At 34.6% G+C, this 24,541-nt stretch overlaps 1 protein-coding gene across 1 annotated transcript in view; it reads left to right on the plus strand.

The window, feature by feature from the left end:
- Positions 1 to 6,065: 6,065 nt before the first annotated feature.
- Positions 6,066 to 24,541, plus strand: part of LOC129217150 (glucose-6-phosphate exchanger SLC37A4-like) — a 48,095-nt gene continuing 29,619 nt past the window's right edge. Inside the window, exons 1-2 of the mRNA XM_054851410.1 lie at positions 6,066 to 6,446; positions 19,953 to 20,185. Coding sequence (XP_054707385.1) covers positions 6,305 to 6,446; positions 19,953 to 20,185 — 375 coding nt within the window. The 5' untranslated portion in view covers positions 6,066 to 6,304. The remainder of the gene's footprint in view (positions 6,447 to 19,952; positions 20,186 to 24,541) is intronic.

Genomic DNA, 24,541 nt, shown 5'->3' on the forward strand with positions numbered 1-24,541 from the left:
AATTTTTAAGAGCACCCCTTTCCAGGGTTTCAAACTAACTTGTTGTAACTTGCACATGCACAGCTATATGTGCTAAAGGAGCTCATGAGCATTGCAAAACGGCAGTTTTGTACGTTTGAAACCATAGACTAATAATAAGAGTAGACCGAGCTTTCTCATTCTTGCTGATGAAGAAAATTGGTTCATAGATGTATCATGTGACTGGTGAAAGGGCTTGGCGAAGACTTTGGCAGCATGGTTGCTAGATGGAAACAGTATCTATAGTTTGGCACTCGACATGTATTTTAAGACGTAATGTGTTTTCATTATAATTTTTTTCCAGGTGCTGAAATTGAACTGTTTTTCTTTTAGTTATGCATTATTTTGACATTAGTAATTAATTTTTGATCACAGTTTTCAGTAACTTTTATTTCATTCGGAACTGCTAGGTCAGCGTTGGCGTAAACGTAATGGCGTAAACGTTTTGCGTCAAGGTAAAAATGTACTAATCGGTATCTTAAATTGAAATTGTAGGTAAAAATCTTACCGTTTGCCGATTCTTTTTGGGCGCCTGTATCTTTAATTACTTAGAGAGTTATTGAAATTGAATAAAGAAAATGCACAGTACTATCTAAACGAAAAACTCACTATATTGACAAAATTTTTACAACTTAGAATAACAAATTGACAAATCGGACTCCATTAAAGATCATTCTTCCGTGTTCCATCAATTCAATTTATTTTATTTATTGTTGATCGTCTGTTGCGATCAACGCCCGCTGTTGCTAGGAAATCCACTAGTCACATGGTTTGGTTTATGAGCAGCAAAAGGGTTGCCATAGCTCGGTCTACTCTTATTATTAGTCTATGTTTGAAACGTCGCTTTCAAATTTGTGGTCTCTATGGTAATATTTTACTCTTCAGCTCTGGGCTTGAATTAATATAAGCCTAGGGCTGTTCGCATCAATAAAAATCCTTTACATCTGCTGTTCTAATCGAGAAAACTGGAGCGAACTTTATTTGATGCAGAAAGAAAAAACTCTTTTGAACGACATAGAATATTGAGGGGTGTGGGAAATGTTTTATCTCTTTTATAGACTACTAGCTGCGTTGCCTGGCTTTGCCCAGAGTACCTAGAAAAAACCCATTGCGTCAAGTGAAGTATCTTCAATAACCAGGATTACATGAAAAAAAAAAAAAAAAAAACCATCATGCAAAATTTTCTCGCCAAACAATGACGACAGATACTGAAATACTTTTAAGAAATTAAAATAAAATCAGAAAGATGGATTTAAAAGGCGTAACCATGGTAACACAAAATAAAATAAGTTTAAGAATTGAAAATGAGAAAGATGGAAATAAACAATGTATTCAAAAACGTTACCGTGGAAACGCAAAATAAAATGGTTAAAAACTTGAATAGAGAACAGATTTTTGAACTTCATTTAATTCGCTTGTAACTTTTTTTCTAATGGAGATAGAGGGTTGAACTTTCGACCTTAGGTCGAGTTAGATCTGGAGTAAAAAAAAGCAGCTCTTTCCAATGGCGTCAAAAAGAAAACTGTGGGACAATTCCTTCACTTTTTATTGATGGATTTTATGAAGAAAGTAGTGCCTAAATTTCAGCTAAGCCTAAAAAAATTCGAGCTAAAAACGTAAAAAACTCCCGCCGCAATTAAGTTAGAGCATTGGAACAAATTGCGTAGAACGCGGAAAATTCTTCCCTTTCCAACGATATATAGTATTAATATGTGTAAGTAATTTTTAACCCCCATATTCGGGAATTTATGTGAAAATTGGGCCTAAATTGGAATAAAAAAAGAACTATGCATTGAATTGTTTTCGAACTAGTCTGCAAACCTTCTCAGGACTTAAAGGAACAAACTGTGAAAATTTCAGCAAAATCGGCCGGGTAGTTCTCGAGTTTTGCGAGTTCAAACACACAGACGCTTTTTGGAGACTTTCATTTTATACTATGTAGAGATTTATTAAGCGAAATTTCAAATTAAAGAAATCAGTTACAAAAAAACTAATATGAAATTCAAAATAAAACATCTTAGATGCAAACCTCCGGGGCTCGAAGTAAATTTGTACAAAATTTTAAAGATGTAGTTGCTATGGTGTCGTCTGAACGCAGGCCCGCCGCAAACAGAATTTAACAATTTCTTTCACGTTACTTTTTTTTTTAATGCATAGAGAAAATGCAAATATCGTTGCCTCAGAGCAACAGTAGGATATCTTACAGTTACTCCTGGAATTAGATGTTTTACTGTTGCTCTGAGGCGATGATATGACAAATCAATTTCATCCAAGCACTCTTAAGGCGATAAGGGGCTTTCAGATGAGTAAAAATTGGTCAAACAAACGTTTTTTCATTTATTATATTTCTAAAAACTACACCTTTAGCTGAACTGTTAAAAAAAAACTGAATCGGTGGAAAACTGGCGAAGTTATGACACTTTTTGTGGGAGCCACGGCCCCTTTTTTTACTAAAAAATGCATATAAGAAATGCATATAAAATGCATGAGTAAAAAAAAGCATATAATATTTAAATTTTTAATACTAATACCATTTCTAATGAATCATAAGACCTTATTTGTGGTGAATTAGTATTAAAAACTAAATTGTTTATTCAATAACAAAATTTGCAATAGTAAAACAGAAAATGCTGATTTCCTCAAAACCTAATTTTCGACATAATTACAAAACTCAAACTGCTCCTTGCAAACGAATTATTATTTAAATCTGCTGAAAATTTTATGCCAAGTATTTAAGTGGTTTGTTAACATTTTGTTGTGAAAGATTTTTCTGTTTGTTTAGTTTTGTGGAGTTTATTTGCTATATTTTATTGAAATATGAACATATTTTATCGAAAACGTCTAGTTTTTTTTTTTTTTTTTTCTCATTATTTATCTTTATTACAAAATTTTAAAAAAGTAATTCCAACATCCTAATTTTGGTTGTTTTACGTATCATATTTAGCTAGTATTTTATAAATTTGATGAATTTTCGTTTGCAAGGAGTAATATGACAAAAGCATTATAGAATCTAAATTTAAATTTAAAAATAAATTAAATTTTAAAAAAATTCAATGAAATTTTATAGTTGAGCTGGTATTAGCATCATGTAACTATGCTGAAAATTTCAAAGAAATTCATTGAAAATTACTTTAAAAAAAATTGAAACCCCCGTATCGCCTTAAACGAAAAATAAATAAATAAGAGTACCTCTTTTGCGTTTTTTTTTCTTTTATTTTGTTTCCTTTCTTTTTTCATATGAACTGATTGATATGAAAGGAAATAGTAGTTAACTTAGATCATAAATGTTCATCAGTTTTTAAAAAAGACCGAAGCACATTTTTATGAAATTTTTTTCTTTTTTAAACTGGAATGAGAGGGGAATTAAACACACTGATACGTACAATAAAGAAATGAAAAGTTGAAAATTCCTAAACTTGATGATGAATGGCGAAAACTTTCTCAAAGTTCAACCGAGGAGTGAGGGGGAAGCTCCTGAATTTTAAATTGTTTCTGTTTTAACTTGCGATTCCTTGTCTGTTCTCTTAACAATCGGTTTCTCATACGTTTTAACTCTCGATATTCGTTGGCTTTTTAATACTTCTATTCTGTCTTTTAAATACTATCGCCGCTCATGAATTTATTGCCCCCTTCTGAAACTAAATCGCTCCTAGGTTGGGAACTACTAAGGTACTGGTATTACCTAATCAAAACTGCAACACAAAAACTGCATCGCTTATTGTTTCATGAAATGTGGATTTTCATTCAAACTCTGATCATGGGGTTAATTAATATGCTGAATATTTTTCAGACGTTGAATTCTGTTTTGAAAAATTATCAGGTTGTGATTCAAATCTTATCACCTCAGCAGTTACAGAAGCATGTATCACACTTAATAGAACCATCAGACAGCGAAAGTGAGGATACGGAAGTCGACTTCAAAATTTCATTTATATTAGATACTGCTATGAAAGCAAGGGCGGATCCAGCATTTTGTTTTGGAGGGGGTCATCATCGGAAAAGGCGAAGGGGGGGGGGTGCAATTTTTGGGCAAAAATTGTGGGTCTGAGAAAAAGTTCCAAAATATAAGCTCTAAAACCGCTGATTTAGGGTATATTTGGTAGCTTAAGGAGTGCTCATGACCCCCCTCCCCCCTCTGGATCCGCGCCTGTATGAAAGGACTAAATAATTTTAAAAACATATTAAATCACATGATTAACAGAAGCAGCATTTACAGAGCATCATAGTGATTGAAAGGTTTCTTTTTGAGATCAAACAAAAAATATGAGGCTGGCAAAAATTATCGAAAATTTTAAAATCAGCTAATTTGTCAGTACAGTAAACTCCCGATTTTCCACGGGACAGAGTGGCACCGTAACCACGGATAAGCGAATCGTCAGATAATCCGCAAAATGGGTAGGAAACGATATCAGTGTATGCAATAGTTTAAAACAATCAACAACACTGGCATACATTTAAACTTTAGTTAAAGCGATAACAGTGTGAGGGAATAATGAAATTAAAGACAAAAAAATATTACTAATTGCATACGCATTACGTACATATGCAAGCAAATGAGCAAATCCTGCATTTGTTGAATCAGGTCAAGCTAGGTTACATGAAAACGTGCAGGGGAGTCGATGGAAACTTTTTTTGAACCGTCTGGTCTGGTCACTTGTTTACGCGCGTAAGTAGTGTAGATTTAAAAATCAGCAAAGTAGTGTAAATATATGTAAATAGCGTGGATATAAAAATCAGTAAGCAGTGTAATCATTAAGTAGTTTTATTCTAAAAATAAGGTTTCAATTAGTCAGGTTTATGTGACGTTGAAATGCTTGATGTATTTTTAAGGGAGTGGCAAAGAAGAAATAGAAATACACAAAAATAGATTTTGTCCCTGTTTCGTAAAAAATGAGTTCATTTATCTGCGCTTAGTAAATCGTTCACCCCCCCCTTTTTTTTTGTAAGTGAGAAAATCCGCGGATAATCGGAAGTTTACTTCTGGATTACGTTTTGTCTGATCGGTATGAAATTAATTTTTAAATAGTAAATGTGTTGTAAAATATTTTTAACTGCGTGAATCTACTTTCATTAAAATTATTTTGCAGCATTTTTGGAAATTTGGTCGATCCTTGAACAACGTGTTTTTTTTTCATACTACGTTTTTCTCCCCAGTCGCGCGCAAAAGGTTAAATTGGGGCTCTATTGTATATATGGAATATGAAGTATGTATGGAGATTAACCTTTGCCCCTCTCTCTTCTCCCCCCACCCCCAAAGAAAAATCTGAAATGACGCGGGTCTGAAAAGATTCAGGTTCGATCAGAGGCACCCCGATGGGAAGTCACGGAGGTCACTGTGACCTCACAAAACTTTCCTTATTCGGCAAAGATATCATCATTCGACGAAACTTGGTGTTGCTTCGACCAAATTATCATCATTCGGCGAAACTTGTGTTCCTTCGACCAAATTATCAGCATTCGGCGAATTTGGAGTTCCATTCAACAAAACTATCATCATTCCGCGAAATCTGGAGTTCCATTCGGCAAAATTATCATTATTCGGCAAAATTTGGAGTTCTGAAAATTGAGAATTCCCGCCCTCCCAAAACTTTCAGTTCAGGGCGTCCGTCCCTGGGCTGGATTTGCTATGGACGAATTTTTATTTTATTTTTTATCAGATCATTTTATACCGTTGTTTAGGTTGGTAGTGGAAGTTGGTGTCGTAAATGTCAACATAAAATTTCTGAATATCTGTTTTAATGTTTTTGAAGTTTTTTGGCGGCATTTTAATTACGAGTTCAAATTGAGCCCGTACTGCACATAAAGCGACGAATATCAATTTACCGAATAAAACTACGTAATTTGAAAAGATGTTTTTGAGCGAAACAGAAATATGAATAAAGTTAGTAAATGGCCTCGGACGGTCGGACGTTGTGTGCATGCACTTGGCAAAAAATAAAAACAGCCTTGGCGTGTAAATTGAGCTACGTAACAGGTTCTCCTCCCTCCCTTTCCTCTGTTCCACCGAGTGATAATAGGAAATGCATACGACGGGTAGTGTAGTGGAGGTGGGTGAAAGTGTGATAAGTTAAGTTTATCAGCTTCAGAACAAACAGACCCGAAACAGAGAAAGCGTTCCGTCGACGGCGAAGTTTTTATGTGTTTATCAACCAGCTGTTGATCTCGTTCGAATGATGCCTCTGCGATAATGTGATTTGGAAGTATCAGTTGCGAGGAACGTTTGATTCATGTGGTCTAGCACGCGAAGAACTTTTTTTGCTCAAATTTTGTTTAATTAGAGGACAAAATGGGGGACAAATTAAAGGGATACCAGATTAGTATATTTACTACTCTATTCATAGGATATGCTTGCTATGCTTACAATAGAAAATGCGTATCCCTTGCTATGCCGAAACTTATGGAAGAAGGGCTGGACAAGAACCAAGCTGGTAAGAACTTTGTTTTGTTTGCATTACACTTCTGTTTAAATTTTACAAGTTAAGTTTGACCATGGAGAGATGGCGGATGACCTCGAAGCGGGAATATCATTTGTAATAGGTAAAATCAACTGGAAAGCGCCTAGTAGTAAGAGGCGAGTTCTCAATGATCCTATATTTTCCAAAATTACGACAAACAACCTATTACAATGATGTTTCCTCTTCAAGGTCATTCGTCATCTCTCCGCGGTCAAACTTTACCCTTTGTCATCTTGAACTGCTTCAAGCTTGATCTTTATTAAATGACTGAACATTCATTATTCGTCATTTGAAATGCAGATTTCTTAAAGTAAAAACTGTGGTATCAGAACCTGTGGTCAAGTTTTATTTAAGGAACTCGATTGAACGAATAAATGAATAAGTAAATGAATAAATAAATAAATTAACGAATCGATAACTGTATTGCTGAATTGTATGACGATTGATGAAGTTATAATTTTAATACTCATAAATATTTTAAGATTTTTGAGTCAGGATTGAGGAGTCCAATATATATTCTGGAATATATCTATTGGACTCTTTGCAAGTATCTGCTAGCTGATGTTTGGATTTAAGGCATTTTGAATTTCTCGATGAACTTATTCATGAGCACTCTGTAGTTGGGGAAGGTATCGTTGAAGAATTGTAAAATAAGATATAACACTGTTTTAGCTCATACAATTGCGCATTAATGCATACACGTGTTTCGGCGTTAATAGGAACGCCTTTTCCAATTCAAAAGAAGTGAGGTGATGAATGAAAAGCTATATCAGAGAAAACTTTGGCTTTTGATCTTACCGTTTTCTTTGAAGGAGGCAAAGACAAATTTTGCAGCCCTTTACACTCAACTTTAAAATCATAAATGCTTAACCATTTGTGAACAAAAGGAAGTAAAAACATACAAGTTTAGTTTTCCTGCAACTATTTTAAGTATATTTTAACATCATAAAAATAAAATTAGTTGTAAATGCAAAGCTCGCGTGGAAATAGAGGGGTCCGTGGGTTCCTTCCTAAAATTTTGTTAAAGTGTAGTTCCAAAAAAAAAAAAAAAAAATAATAAATTTGAATTTTGACATCTTGAATTCAAATTATGTCTTTCGCAATCACGAGTGTGTGTAGGCATGTGTATATGTGTGTGTAGGTACGCGTGTGTATATATGTGTGTGTGTAGGCTTGTGTGTTTGTGTCTGTGTTCAGGCATGAGTGTGTATGTATGTGTGTAGGTGTGTGTGTGCGTATGTGTGTTCTTGTAGGGTGTGTGTGTATGTATCCGTGTGTGTGTGTGTAGGATATGGACGCAACCTGCAGATGGTTTTCGCTAGAGATGCAGCATCGCGAGGCCGGTCGACGGTGGTGCTGCAGTGGGAGGCGGGGGGAAAATAAAATCCTAGGACAACAAAACAGTCAAATGAAAGCCATAATCAATTTGTGATTGCTCCAAAAAAAAAAAAAAAAAAAAAAAAAAAAAATGGAAATTTTAGACGATTTTAGTGATGTTCAGAAAGAAGAGTTTTAGGAACTCATCCACGAAATTTTTTTTCAAAATCAATGTCTTAACAAAAAGTTTTGTCAAGAATCAAACGAGCCTATCTTCTCGTATACCGAAATTGACCTTCTAGCATCCCCGATCAATGTCCTCTTTATTAGTTAAGACTGCAAATTATGTTCAACACACCATCTCACATTTTAAGCTGATTCCTAACTAGTATGTTGTGGCCATCACGAAACTTTCTTCTATATTTTTTTTTTCTGATCCCTCCCCATGCTTGACGAGGAAGCAATATTCCCAACAAAAACAAAATGACACATGCAAAAACTTGACGACTATCCCAATGTCTGAATTATTGCAAAAGCAAAGCAAAGAGCGAAAATTGAAAGTTATTTTAAAAGCCTTGCTTGAATGAATTACAAATATTTTATTTGTTAACAAACATAAGATGGCAACAGTTCAAAATTTTAAATCATTGAGATAATATTTCCTATCATTTCCATACAATTAAAATCACGAGAAATACGCAGACGACAATCTATTACGATTTATCTTTCTTATTGTTGCATTAATAAAAATATTTTATTCGCAAAAAAAAAAAAAAAAAAAAAATCAACACCTCTTGGAGCGATCGGCGTCAAAATAGAACCAAAGCCTGTTTACATATGGATTCACATATATTCCAAATTTCAACCAGAACGTAGTATTACTTCTTGAGATAGGGCACTCAAAATGGAAAAAAAGAACGGGTGATTGCGCTACCCCCCTTTTAGCTGTTGACACAAAAATAAAATCAGTTCTTATACCCACTAAGGGCTACTTGCCGATAATTTTTTCTTTCATTCCGTTCATTATTTCTTGAGATACAGCAGTCACAATTGACGACAAAAAACGTTCTACAGCTCAACCCCCGTTTGAGTTATTGACATCAAAATTGAATCAGCACCTGTTCCTGTTAATACCAACATATGGACCAAATTTTGTTTGATTCCGCCAGTTACTTCCTGAGGAATAGCAAGCACGCGTAACTCGAAAAACGTCCCATTGCTCCACCCCCCTTGGAGGAATTCGCGCCAAAAACTAATGGGCACAAGTTCACATAGGGGCACATATGTGTACTAAATTTCGTTCGATTTCATGCGGTAGTTTTTGTTGTAGAGCGGCCACAAAAAACTGGTCACACACAGACGTGACACACATACATACACACACATACATACATACACACACACACAGACAGACAGACATTTTCCAAAAATGGTCGAAATGGACTCAGCACACCTCAAAACGTTCGAATCCGTCAAAATTCGAAATTCGAAAATTTGCACGAATCCAATACTTTCTTCTATATATTAGATATAGAAGAAAGTAAAAAAGCAAAATATGCCTCTCTCATCTGATGAAATAGTAAGTGATTTATACGTATATATAGATAGTAGATGAAAAAATAAATGCACAAGTAAAGTAGTAGCACCTTTTAAACGCGGCAGCTAATATATATTTTTTTTATTAAAAATTTCAACAATTTTCGAAAAAAAAGGGCAAAAATAAAAAGCAAATTAAAACTTGATTTAAAAAAAAATAATTTGTTTCTCTTTCTTTTGGGTAAAAGAGTCACTCCGAATGTCCTTCTATTTTCCGTTGCCAAAAATAAAGTAAATTAGTTAAAACTTTAGAAGGAAAATAACAGCAAATAATCTCAACTATCATTACTACACGGTAAAAATCAGGGCTGTGAAGTAGTAGGGCGATGTCGGAACCGGACTGATTTTGGGGTAAAAGAGTCGGAAATCGAAGGCCTGAAAACTTCAATAGTTAGAGTAGGTCATTGTACCTATTTCTGAAAACGGAGTGGAGTCGGATTTGTGGAATCGGAGTCGAACTGATTTTGGGGCCCAGGAGTTAAGGGTTAGAGTCGAAAGCCTAGGGATCAGAGTTCGACTTCGCAGCCGTGGTAAAAATGTGTGCTTTGAATTCATTTTATTTGTCAGTCATATTTATCTCTGACTTGAGACAATGTTAAGTCTACAAGAGAGGTAGTGTTTCCATTTTTTTAGCAACTGATTTTCTATTTATTGAAACTAAAAATTGAGAACCTGTTCAGAATCCACACAATTTTTTCAATGTTTCAGTACCTTCTCCCGTAGACGTCAGTGTTAAGAATTTTTGAGTTGCTCAAAAAATACCCTTAAAATAGTTAAAAAGAAAAAAAAAACTTTTCTATACATCGCCATCAAGAGCTTTGTCCAACAAAGTTTGTTTGAAGCAATTCCGTCTCTAGAGTTTGGGATGTATGATGCCTTGAATTTCCCCACAGACGCTAATGTTAAGTTTCTGTTTAAACTGTTCAAAATTGAACGGAAAATTGTTCAAATCAAAAAGTGAAGTTTCGAAAAAAAAAAGTTAGAACCGGACTATTCTCTGAAAAGTCATTTAGGGGGGGGGGAGGTTAGGAGGAGGACGCAGACTGACAAACACATTTTCCTCACCTCAGTGCTCTATTTACAAACTTTAAATATTTCAATATTACTTAAATTATTTTTTTATTGTTTACTTTCTTTTTGTTTTGAGCGATATTTTTAAGATTCATTACGCCTTTTTTCATGTTTTTTCTGCCTTTTTTAAACTTTTACGAGAAAGTAAGCTAAAAAGACAGCAATGCCAGGTTCTTGAGAAAGAAACTCTTCGAAACTGAAATGCTAAGAAAAACGCTTTTTTTTTAAAATCATTTTTCCCAAACAAAGATGATAATGTTAGGAAAAAATGTGCTGGGGTGTTCTTGAAAGTTGCCGTTTTGAGAATCCGGATGGTGTTTCTTAAAAGATTTTGATGCAGGCAGATAATACAAGATAAACCTGCTCATTACCGTTTGGATGCCCATAACTAGTCGTTTAGCGCATCTGAATTTTTTACTGTATTCTGTAAAACAGTCTTTTTGGTTGCTTTTCTAATTCAGAAAAAAGCAAACTTTAAGTAATAATGAGATCCTAACTTTCGCTACAACTAAAAAGTTATAAATTAGCGATGGGTCGTTCATGAACGAACGAGTCTGGAAGATCAACGCTTTAAAATGAACGGTACAGTACACTCTCCTAAATATGAACAATCGTTCTTTTGAATGGTGATGGGTTTGGAATATGGAACCTCGTATTGATGCTTTACACAACTGAATCTTAATAAATATCTTTTGATTTAATTTTTAAAATTATTTTTTCTTACTTTGGGACCGTTTTGGTTGCTTTCCCTTAAAATATTACTGATCCAATGACACATTTTCAGTGTAGGTGACTAACTCCCGCAGATAAATTAACTGCAACTTTCTTAAGTGAACAGAGTCGTTCACTTAAGTCAACTAAATTTAAACTTTCGTTACACCACAAAAATAAGAGTGAGTTGTGTTCGGAAAATTGATTAAATTTCATATTTACGTAAAACATTGTTTTTTTTTTTTTTTTTTTTTTGAGGGGGAGGGGATGACATCACGCATTACCGACCCATATGACACACTTGCTATTAATTTCACTGCTTATAACACAAAATACATGTCTGCAGTTTTTGCTGCTATTTTGCTCTTTAAATTTTGCTTTTTTTTTTGAGGGGGGGGGGGAATGATTATATCAAGGACTTAGTTCTTGAATATATATTTCGTCAGGAGTTAAAAACAAATGTGCATTTCTTGCACGTTTTGGGAAAAGTGAAGGTCTACTTCTTCACATCTTCGTTATTAAGAACGATTGGAGTGGCCCTGCTAATTTAACATTAGCGTGAAAAAATAAGAGATTAAAACGGCAAAAATCGTGCACCAGTGTCTGCACATCGGAGCAGTATCGATGCATCGGTTTACAGAAACATTATAAACTGGTTTAATAATGTGGGATTTATACCGGTTTTTGGCGATGCATCTCCCCGCCCTATAGTTTAGAAACCTTTGTGGAAATTCAGTTTCCTAGATACTTTTTAGTAAACGCGGGCAGTTGTTTTATTTTTACTATGTAAGCCATCTAAGGAGACATTAGGGGAAGAAATGGGCTTCAATGGATCCTCACTGGCAACTTTTCAGAATTGTAGTCTTAAAAACGCGTTTTTAGATGACTTTTGGTTTGGCGATGCTAGAAAATGGAAGTTTCTGGAGCCCACCCACGAAAGATTTTCGAAATTAAAGCCTGAAAACCATGATTGCAGACCATATTTGGTTACAAGATGGAAATAATAGGGTTCAAGGAATTTTCTCTGACAGTCAGGGCCGATCCTAGGGTGTCGGCCGCCCGTGTGCAAAGACCTAATGTGCCGCCCCTCAAGAGTAATTTGCATATTTTGACTAATTTTTAGCGTCTATATAAATCTTTCTTTAAATTTCTATGCCAAGTTCGAATTTAAGAAAGGGGGGGGGGGGACAGAAGAATGATCTTATAAAAAAGAAGAAGTTTTTATAGTAAGAAACTCCTTAGGTACAATTTATATCTTTGAAGAAAGTAATAGATACCAAAATTTACTAGTCGTAAAAACGCATTTTATGGTCTTTCTTCGGTGACATCAGGGAAGGGACGGTGGAAAGGGAAGCGTAGGGGGAGGTGTCATGGGTTCAGGGGAGGGGATTGCTCCAAGAAAATTATCAAAATTGGCGTATGAAAAATATTTTTAGTTAATCTTTAGTTGTGTTTGGTTGCAAGGACAAAAGAGTCAAGTATATTCAAGGTATATGGAGAAATTTTCGAAATTGACTTCAAATATCGCAATTTTAGGAACTTTTTCGAGACTTTAGGTGAAAGTAATGTAGCAGTTCTTTCCTAAAATTCTTTCAAAATTGAAATCAATTTGAAGCTTTTTTTTAAGACCGTAGCTTAGGAAGATCGGTGTTCTTCCCGAAAAATCCCCGAAACTGAAATTTTAAACCGGCAATTTTGGGTTACCTTTGTTGACGTTGCAAGAGGGAGGGAGATTCAATCGTCTCCCTTCGAAAGATTTCGAAATATAAGTTTAAAACGCAAATTTAAGTCGTCTTTGGTGACGGTAGGGGATCTGGCGGCTATCCTCCGGTAATTTCTCGGCACTATTTTTTCAAAACCCGTTTTTGGCTAGATTTGAAAACAATAGAGGAAACGTGAAATATTCCGAACCAAAATATTTTTCGGAACTGAAATCCATTATAGGCTATTTTTGGGAAGGAAGGGTTTTGGAACTCTTAAGCGGATATTTCTAAAATCGCAATTTTATATTATCTTTGGTGACGTTAACAAAACTGGGAAGCTTCTACGGATCTTTCAGATATTTTTCAACATTAATATCTGAAAAATATAACTATAGTCTGCTGTCCACCTCACCTCGACGATTGATGGATATGCCCCAGCGCCGTGAAAAGTTACATAAGCCTGGCAGTTCTCCTCCGGAATTCTTTAGAAATATAAGTCCCAAAATCGTATTTTAAGCATTGTTTGATAACGATGGGACTAAGAGCGGGCGTGGGTTCAGTGTGCCCTCACGAACTGTGTTTTTGAAACTGAAGTCAATTTCAGGCTAGTTTAGGCAGGAAGCTGTGGCTCCACGGAACCGTCTAAAAACAAAATTTTCAGGTATAGTGATTGCGTTGGAGAAAAGGGGGATCCGGGGTCTTTCCCCAAAAGTTCTTGAAACTGATGTTTGAAACACGCAATTTTAGTTTGTTTTTCAATACGTTAAGTGAGAGGGGGTGGATTTAGGGGCTTCTCTAAAGACGCTAATTGAGACTGTCTTTGATAGTAATGTTTGCGAATTGATTTCGGGGTCCTCCACTGCAAAAATTTCAAAAAATGCCAAAGCAGTTTTATATGACGTTTGATGATAGGAAGGGCTGTCGTCTGAAAACACGTTTTGGATTTTGGAGCCAACATTTTTAGGCTATGTTTGATTAAGTTAAGGTTGAAGAGGTGAATCAGAGACTTAATTGGCTCCTTAAGATCGATGGTTCAACCAGCGAACTTTTCCGAAAATAAAGTCCTAGAAACGCAATTTTAAGCCTTCTTTAGTTTCGTCAAGGAGGTCATGGCATCCTTTTGGATCTTCGTTTTGGAGCTACATTTAAATTTGCTTCCCGGGGCAAAAGCCCTGTCCTCCTACCTGATCTAATACCGGGAAGTTCATTCAAGATTTTAATCAGAAAAATTGTAAAGGGGGAAAAGTACAACATTTTAGTTCGTCATATATATATGTTACTCTCAAGGGAATCGCAATTTTCCACTTTCTCTCCACGCATCCACGATTGTTAAACACAGAGTTTGTTTCATAGTTTGTTGTTTGAAATGCTTGCGAGAGTATCTAATCAGTATAGCTTTTTTTTAATAAATAAAATATGTTTTTATTGTTTAGTTCTATAAAAGCTTGGGGGGTAAACATTAGTGGCTGCCCTCGGTGCTCCTTTTAGACGGCACCATTTCATGCTTCAGAAGGGATTCAGATTTATTCTACTTATTATAAGTTATCTTGTGAGAAATTCTTGAGGAATTTTGCTTGATTATAAGAACTATATGATGCGGCCGGCGGCCGCCCCTTGCTTTGGCCGCCCTTGTGCGGCGCACACTCTGCACACCTGCTAGGATCGGCCCTGCTGACAGTTTGAAAATTGCAGTTTGGAAAACGCACTTTTAGATGATTTTTGATGGTGTTAAGAACAAAGGGGTAGTTTAAAGGCCTAGTAAAGTTTTCAAACTTTAGGGTCTTAAAAACCAGATTGTACGCCATCTTTGGAAACATTAGGGGAATAAATGGTATTAAAGGAATCACCCCTATTTAGAATTATAGTCATAAAAACTCATTTTTAGACGATATTTGGTGATGTTGAGAACAGGTTCGGTTTGGGGGCCCTACGGAAATTTTTGAAATAGAAGTCTTAAAATGTGATTGCAGGCCATTTTCGATTACATTATGGAAAGAAATGGGGCTTGAAGAATCACCCCTGGCCATTTTTCAGAATTGTAATTTTCAAAACTCACTTTCAAATCCTCTTTCTTGATGTTAGTAATAAGGGAGATTCGGGGCTCCTCCACTGGAAACTTTCTGAAATTGCAACTTTTTTGAATTTGCATTCTAAACAAGCGATTGTATAGGTTCCATCTTGCCAACGAAGTTGAAGGTATGGAGCTCAAGTAATCTTTTCCAACTATTTTTAGAAAAAATAATTTTAAAAACGCAGTTTTAGACTATCTTCGGTGATGTTAGGGGACGGGTGGATTCGACATTCTCCCGGGGAACTTTTTCGAAATGAATAAATTTCCTGCTTTCTAATCGGTTCCGGTTGTTGCTAAACAATTTAACCCTGTTTTCTGAAAAAACGCCCTCCATAACTGTTGACTTATAGGTATTTTAGGAGAAAAACAGCAAGCAAAGAAAATAAGAATGGGGTGGGGAGCAATTCTGAGGACCTTAATAGCCATCAATCTTCTGCGAAAAGTGGCAATGAATTTTCGTTGTCAAGTTGCTGACGTTACGTTTATTTTCACATAGTCAAGAGCCGTAAATTCAAATTATTTGCGGGTTTTTGTGCTTAGTTTACAATCTGATTAGTAGTATCTAACTCCGGGGCAGTGTTAGACTCTTTAAGAAGTGCAACATACTTTTTATGTGTGTGTATATTTGCTACTTTATTGATTTCAAAAAAATATAATATATCGAATTTTCCTCGATTTGAATTCTTTCCGTCCACAATGAAAAATTTGAAATGTCGTGTTGGCTTTAAGCCTCCCTAAACCCTGATTTGTCATGGGGGGAGGGGGGGGGGGGCTAGAACCTCTAAAGCGCTAGTGGGCTAAAACCCCCTTGGGTGCTCGCCTGATAGTTCATAGGAGTGAGTCCAACCACCGTTCAAAACTTTGGTTTTACTCCAAAAAATAAGTGAAAATATTGTGAAAAAAACTAGCAAAAAAAAAAAAAGCTTTTGATGATTTGAAGAACATTTTAGGAATGAATAACCCTTTAGTAAGTCGCCCTTCTTGCCACAAATATTCATGTTTTTGAACTTTTTAACCTCTCCAGCTCTTCAGGAGATTGTTAATGGTTAATGTGTAACTCCCTACTCTTTCAATTCAAATTAATGGCTAAGAAATTAACGAAAACCGTAAAAAATTAGGAGAGCCATCTCCAAAAAGTGAAGAGAGGTTGGGGGAGGGGAGGGGGAGAAAAAGTTGGTTGTTTTTAGATTCAAAGGGTCATTTTGGACATAAGTATTATCAAAAATAGTGCTAAAAGCTTTTTTAATTTTTTTTTTGCCACGCAGGGTAATAGTAAAAAATAATTCAGGTTCCTTTTGTAAAACGTGTCAAAAGTATTGTATTTATATATGACACTTTCATGCAGCTAAACAAGCTTAAAATATTTTTATATGACTACTACATGATGCCATCATAAATGGAAAGTAATAGTTACAATAAATGGTTAAGAACAAATGTAATACCTCCTTCTCAACAATGCTTAACGTTGTGACAGAGGGGAGAGGGATGAAAAAAATTTGGAAAAGTGCATTAGTCAGTTATCCCCTAAACCGTAAACAAATCACAAGCACGATTTTTTTTAAATAAAATTGCACTATTATTGAGACGTCCAGTGTTTTTGAATGGACAATTTTTAATGTAGAAAATTGGATTCGTTCATTTGACTGTTTGAAATTTTATATTTCTAATGAGAAATGTCAAGGCAACTTGCTCAATACTATTAAGCTTTTTGGAAGAAATCTTGTTCATGCAGAAGTTTTACGTATAATCTATGTTTTGCAGCATCATTTCATTCGGGAAGACTTCGATAAATTGGGAAATTGGCACTCTTCGTCTATTGGCGCCAAATTTTTGTCACCAATTGCAGCGCGAGAAATGATTTTTCTTTGCATAAATAAACAAAGAGCAAGGAAATATATTTGCTTACGGTTACTACAAAACGGGCAGTTCACGAATGAAGTTCCGCTTTAAGGTGGGGTTCACGAAATAGTAACAGTTTGTGAGAAGGGAGAGGAAAAAGGAATGACAAGAGGGATATACAGAGAATCTGACAACAAGCCTTTTTGTTTGCCTTTTTGGAACGTTATGAAAAGCAGCAAGATAGGGTATGGTGAAGTGCGAAACATAGTGACACAAGGGGAGAGGATCGAAAATGTTGAAATGTGTGACATCAGTTATGCACCTCCCTTAACCATAAACAAATAACAAAGACGACCTTTTCTAAAAATGTACTATTATTGCGACGTCCAGTGTTTTCGAATGGACAGTTGCCACGAGTAGAGTTCGTTCATTTGTTACTTGGAAATTTGTATTTTTAATGACGAAGAAGCAACTTATTCAATTAAATAGACGTTTTATAAGTAATATTGTTCATACAGAAGTTTTACGTATAAACTGAGTTTTGATGCTGCTTTTCATACGGGAAAATTTCGAAAATTGATAATTGGTGATTTTTATCCTTTGGCGTGAAATTTTTTGTTTCCAATGCCAAGGCGAAAAATGTTTTTCCTTTTCCATGTAAACAAAGAGTAGGGAAATATCTATTTGCAGAGGGTTAACACAAAGCAACATGATATCCAAAATAAAATTATTCAAGCCAAGAATTTTACGATCACATCAATTTCTCAATGGGGTTGTTTCCTTCAGTCAAAAGTACAACTTTTAGTAACTAAAATTAATAATATAAGCAAACAAAAATAATAATAATAATAATAAAAATAATAATTATAAAAATAAAAAATAATGTGGAGCCAGAAAACTTTTATTTTCGCAACAGTTATTTTTATTAATTTTTTTAAATGTCCGATTTTGGAGATAATACGTGGTCTTTATGACGCTACAAGTGATGTACTTTGGCGCGCTACTCAATTTTCTCTCGAAATGTTTACGCTTTGCTATAAACTGTGCTTCCAGGTTATGATAATTTGCGCTTGCTGTGCGCTAATGGCATCAGTGAATAGCATTTCGTCGCTTTTAAAGTCATGTGCAGAAGCGTAAAAAAAAACGAATTTCAATCTGCTCACCGACTAAAATCGTTGTTGAAAAATTACATTATTTCAAATTATTTAAAAAATGGTTTAAACCTATGTCTTTAAGCATGCTCTTTCAGAAAAAATTACTTTTAAAATTTCAGAAACGACCCCATTACCGAAATATCATTTTTCATCCATTTATTTTGAGATTAACAGACAAAATGCAAAATTGGAATAAATGTTTACATTAATATATTTTTAAATGGGGGAGGGGGGAGTAAATTGAATATATTTTCAATAGGGGGCAGTAAACATGAGTAAGAGTAGAAATAAAAATGTTGGAAATAGTTAAATTAATACAAGTTTTCTCAAACATTCATTTATGAATATGGTCGAATTTTGACCACTGGTGATCATAAATCAATGCTATATTTAGAAAGAGGATTGCAATTGGGTAAGAGATTGAGTTCATAATTACAGTAGAATTTGCACATACATTACTTTGTAATTAACTTTTATAAATAAACAAATTTATTAAAAAAGGCTCAAAAGTAAAAATATAAATGTAACGTAAAAAAAACAAACCAGGATTATTAGACAATAACAAAAGATGCGTGTGCATAAATATGCATAATGTTCATATCAGAGTGATTCCACATCAACTGACCGGATTTTCAAACTGTCCCCACTCGATCATCCCCGAATGGGATGAAATTTTAGAACCGTAGAGATGTTTTTGAAACTAACCTGATGCTAATTTTCAGCTTCCGAGATCCGAAACCTGAGGATCTAGGATCTCCAAAATATTGTGCTCCAAAATGGCGGATCAGCTTTGTGAGAAGAATTGCCATATTGTTTTCAAGGTTACAGAAAATTTTATTACACTGGAAGCATGAAAATTTGGGAGCTTAAAGTACATTAGGCTGTTGATTCGTTCTAGTATTTATGCGAGTTTGAACTCATAAGATTTTGAGTAGCACGTATATAAACTCGTAAAAAAACGCTCTATTATATTGAAATCATCATTTTTGAGACCGTTTAATTAAGATGATTAGATGTCTTGTTTTCTGACATGAGTCTAAAACTACACCATGTAGAGCATAATTACAGCTCGTTTTCAAAGTTATTGACTCGGGCGTTTTAGAGTAATTGACCTAAAACTTTGATTCTTTTTGTTTCAAATTATCAACTTTGATAACGCGTAATTTAAAAAGTTGATTAGTTGCCATGGAACCTGAACCTTAACTTACACCACTCGGACTAGAACTACAGCTGTGTTCCAAAGTTGCTGACCCGTCGCGAACAAAGTTATTGACCTTTAAACTTGGCCATTTAAAAAAAAAAAAATCATCGACTTTGAAACCGTTTAACTACTAAAGCCAAGAGAAAAGAAAGCTATTTTATCTTTTTCTTAGTACTATACTGTGGTGAGTAGTTAATCATATACTTATTTCCGAGGGTTACTCACGACTTTAGCAGATATCCGGGCCTAAACAAGGCAAAAAAAGTAAAAAAAAAAAAAAAAAATAGCAGTTTCAATTGACCTATGTCGTACATGTAAGGAAAAAGTACCAACCCTACCCGGAATTTTGTTAGCTTTTGTGGTTTGTAAAGGAGTACAAGATCTTATCCGCTGAAATCTATCCCTTTCCCTCAATACAATAATGTTTGCAAAATCATAGCTATTCTAGAAAATTTATTTGATTTTTTTTTTTTCTCAAAGCAGTTCGAAAATTCGATATTAACGATTTTAATATCGAATAGAATTCATCACATTTCATTGACTGTGAATGATTTTTTTTTTAACTTTTGAAGGGCACCAGTCGATTTGAAAAAAAAAAAAAAAACTTAAAGCGATACTAGCATTGGGGTGTGACAAAAACAGCTCTACAAATCAAAATCCAGAGATATTTACTCTTGAAGCAAGAAATACTAAAGAAAGTTCTAAAAAGCAAACGGTGATATATTTGAGCGTGATCTGTTATATTTCTATTTCATCAACTACATTTTTACTGAATAACTGCTACAAATAATTAAACAATTATGTATTCTTTTACAGGGCTCATAATCAGTAGCCAGAATGTCGCTTATGCAATCAGCAAATTCCTTGGTGGTATTCTATCTGACAGAATAAGCGCCCGACTTCTGTTCTCCTCTGGATTGACTGCTTGTGGTGTGGTTACGCTAATCTTTGCCAATTGTTCATCAGTGGGGCTATTTTCCGCCTTATGGTTCCTAAATGGTTTTGCTCAAGGCTGTGGCTGGCCAGCTTGCTCTAAAATGCTTAAACAGGTTAGTAAGTGACTATAACTTTTCAATGAAAAGTTGTTTAGTATGTTCCTTATGAGTTACATGATCTACGACAGAACTCAAAATTAGTCCCGATCGCCCAACTAATGCCACTAATGAATTTGCAAACCACAAATCTTAATCATAGTAAGATAACGTAGCTCCATTGCGTAAAAACTGCGGAAATGTAATTTATTTATTATTATTTTTTTTTTTTTTTTTTGCGGACTTGTAAGTCACTGTTGTTTTGCCTTCCCCTCCCCGAACTCTTTAAAAAAGAAAAAAGATCAATCGGTACAGAAACGATTTATTACAATTTGCAATTTTTTTTCAAAAATGGATGGACGACCAGCAGTTTAACAATGATTCCTAACTCTTATTTTAAGAGGAAATCATTATGCAATAGTATTCTACTCGCAAAACACTAGTCATAATCAAATATCACAATGGTGCTCACTGCTCTGTGTGGGGGGGGGGGGGAGGGGGGTCATGCTGAAGGGATTGCAACATTTGAACATGTTGACGCGGGGTAGAGGAGGGTAATTTTTTGTTCTAATTTAGGGAAGTGCTCCGATATCTTTGAGATGGGGTGGCCATTGCCGTTATAGTCTAAGATCCCACTATTCTTGACTTACCCTCATCAAGTTTCCTAAAATTGTTACCATAGATGAAGAGTAAGAGTTGTAAATAAAACTTGAAAGTAAGAATTTCTACCTCTTGCACGTGAACTAATCAAGGTTGCCACGGGTTGAAAGGTGCATAAAAATGAGTAACTTACCCTCATGTCGCGAAAGTCGCGAGAGAACGCGAAAGTTCTCTCGCGACTTTCGGTTGTGTTAGTGAGCTTTTTGCACTGATGAAGAGACTCCATTGTAGCCTTGAAATAGCTATATGCTGTATTTTCTTCAAAATTTGTGCTTTATTTACGTTGATTTTTCACTTTAATGCATTATCTTTTTCTCCTCCCTAGCTCTTTGTCGACGGTTGTGAGTTAATTTGATTTTTCGTCCAAAAAACAATTTATACTGTGAATTATCTTTATTTGCAAAAGAGTATATCGTCGCCTCAGAGCAACAGTAAGACATCTCTAATCACAGTAATAACATTAAGATATCCTACTGTTGCTCTGAGGCGGCGATGTAACTTATAACAAAAATTTGTTTTCCTATTTTCCCCCGACATTTTTGTAGTTTCAATTATCCCTCACAATGACTTCACAATGCCGAATTTTATATTTATTTTTCAAAATTTTCTCTAAGGGGGAAACTTCTCGGACCTTCTAAAATTGAGGATATTCTATACTTCGCGTAAATGGGAGCCCTGCATCACTCTCTTGAAGCCATTCTCCTCCTAAAGGTCAATCCAAGGACAGCAGGCAACACATAAAAAACGACAAAAAATAAATTAAAGCATGGTTTTCTGTATAAACAAAAAAAAAAAAAAAAAAGACAGAAACCTAGTGGGGGAAAAAAATGAAAAATTTTCTCTTTCGAAACCGACAAAAAAGTTATCCGGACTACAAAAGGGGCTCCATACCTGAAATTGGGCCTCGCTAAGTATAAATTCTATCCTGATTATGATATAACTTTTAGAAACATAACGATTTGCTTGCGTATTTTTTCTAAGGAATTTCTTTTTGACATACAATTAAATAAGTTCTGTTAGTCTTTAAGCGTATTTTCTCATATTCATAAATTATGAACGTTAGGAAACAATATATCTGTAAATTTAAAAATAATTTCCCTCGGTTTTCTTAACAAAAACTATATATAGATGGCAGCACCAAAATTTACTCGTAAATTTCTTTTATCACTCTCTAGACTAGGCTTGCCAGATTTCAGAAATGTTGAACAGGGACAATACTCTCCCCCCCCTCCCACCAGCATAGCGAGCATTCATAATGGTACACACCCCTGGTTGGTTTTTAGAGGGTAGGTCTCAATGTTATGAAAATACGGTTACCAATTATCGGGCTAAACTAGGGGTAATAAACAATACATGACGCGCGATACAGTTGGAACATTTCATTTCTTTGACTTAAATATTTTTAAGTTACTTTAGTTAGAAGAAAAACTTTTACTGAGAAAAAAAATTGAACAATATTTACATGCTCTTTGCATTGACTAGGACTTCTTTAGAAAGTCTTTTTGTTTTTAACCTTGTGGTAAAAATCCCCACAAGCTAATCCGATACTAATTTTACAAGTCAATGTTACAAATCGGTACCTCAGAGTTAGACTAATAGTAAGTTACATAATCGCTACTTTACAGGAGATAGTGAAAACATTTATTTAGCGCATGCAAAGGATACGACGCGTGCTCTTGTAACACTGGTAAATTATTTTTGAACTTTTTTGATCATCTGTAATCAAATTTATCTTTTTCCGGGACAAGAAGTAAAACGGCCGGGACACTGGCATTTTGTCTAAAAACAGGGACTGTCCCGGTCAAAACGGCACGTCTGGCAAGCCTACTCTAGACATACTTTTAAACTCTTGAAGAAAAATTTCTCTGTCTAAAATTGCGTTTTTTGAACTAACCTTTATTGTTAAAAAAATCTGTGTGTGGGAGTGAGGGGGGAGGGAGAACCTGGAATCCACTATCCTCTTAACTTCTTTTTTTCTAATCATCGAAGATGGTTTAAAATTGCGTTTTTCTTTATTTTTCACGTTCGATATAAAAAAAAAAAAAAACGGTGGAGAGTCTCAAAGGAGGGACAACCCCCTCCCCCTCCAGTGTCCGCACCTGCGTCATGTAGATAAGGTCTCTAAATTAAATTTACATCTCTGAAGATATTAACAAAGATATTTTTCATTTCTCAATCATTTGAAGAGTCTTTTGCTGCATAATTTATGTAGATTCAAAAGATTTTTGTTATGATTTTGGAGAAAGGTGGGGTATAGTGAAATAAGGAAATATTTACTTTGCTTTTAGCGTCACCTATCTGGGAATATTTTAACTGTGTAGCAGCACAAGTAGTCTATTCCGCAGTCGAGAGAAAACTGCCAGCAAAGATTAAAACATACGATAATGCAGGCAATTTTCAAAAATTGATACTCATATTGTAATATTTTGTAAGTGAAAAATTTTTTTTATCATAAAATGATACAGTTCTTGTTATTAACATTTTAAATATTAATTGAGACCTTCTGATATTCTGTGAAGTATTTAGTTAATATTAAGCTTGTTTTTTTTATTTTAAATATTTTGTGCAACTAGTCAAGTACATGTGGGGAAAAGTGAAGTAGTTTAATTCTGTTTACTCTCTCAATCATTTACTAAATAACTTAAGTCTTCATTTATTAATTCATTTAAATTCCTTCATTTAGTAATTCACTTATTTTCCTATTCATTCGCACTTTTACTCACTTATTTTTCTTCATATATTAAATGATAATTGATTATTTTATTTTCTTTCTTCAATATTTTCCCACTTATTCATTAATCCTTTTATTTACTAATTCGTTTAATCAAAAATATTTTTTATAATCGAATAGAAAAGATTTCATTTCGAAAAAATTTTATTTTTAACTTTGCCTCTCGAAAAAAAAGTGCTATTTTCGAAAAAAAGTGCCATTTTCCCGCTTTTTTTTTTTTTTTGAAGGTGCAAATTTACTACCAAAAATAAAAAATATACTGTTTCAATGAAGGTTTCATTTTTAAAAATACAGCGATACTTCTTTATGTACTGTAATTTTCAAAATAAGTTTCCAATTTGTTCCTTTTGAAAAAGATCAGTCATCTTAACTTTTTCACTTTGCCTTTACATTTCCTACTCTTTATTTTTCGAAATCCAACTGAAACGGATCGTCTGAACCAAAAAGCAGTTCAGCATCAAAACATTGTAACTTTTTTTTCTGGGGTGTCTCTTTCGAGATCACTTTTCATATCAGTTTGTGTATTTAATTATTTGAAAAGAAGGGATACTATTTCGAATAAAACGATGGAATATTTACTTATCAAGATGTCCGATGGTGTTTTTCTGTTGCAGATCTTAATATACAGATGATGTAACTAGGGGTTCCCTCCCCCATCTGCAATAGCACCCCTCAATTTTGCCAAGCCTCCTTTTCCCCCCCAAGAATTGCGACCCTCTAATAAATAGACTTAAGTTCTTCTAAAGTAATTTCTAAAAAGTGCGGATGGCTTTTTTCTGTTGCAGATACTTATGTAATCGGTATTGCATTTATATGCCTTCCCCCCCCCATAAAATGTTGAATTTATCGACCTAAATATATCGATGTATCGCAGTATTGAAATTCTGATATTGCTCAGCTCTATTTAGTACAGATAATGTCCAACACTGTTGAAATTTGTTCATCAATTTAGACAAATTTCACATTCTAATTACATTGTTTTT

This window comes from Uloborus diversus, chromosome 2 (genome assembly GCF_026930045.1).
Source record: "Uloborus diversus isolate 005 chromosome 2, Udiv.v.3.1, whole genome shotgun sequence".
NCBI lineage: Eukaryota > Metazoa > Arthropoda > Arachnida > Araneae > Uloboridae > Uloborus > Uloborus diversus.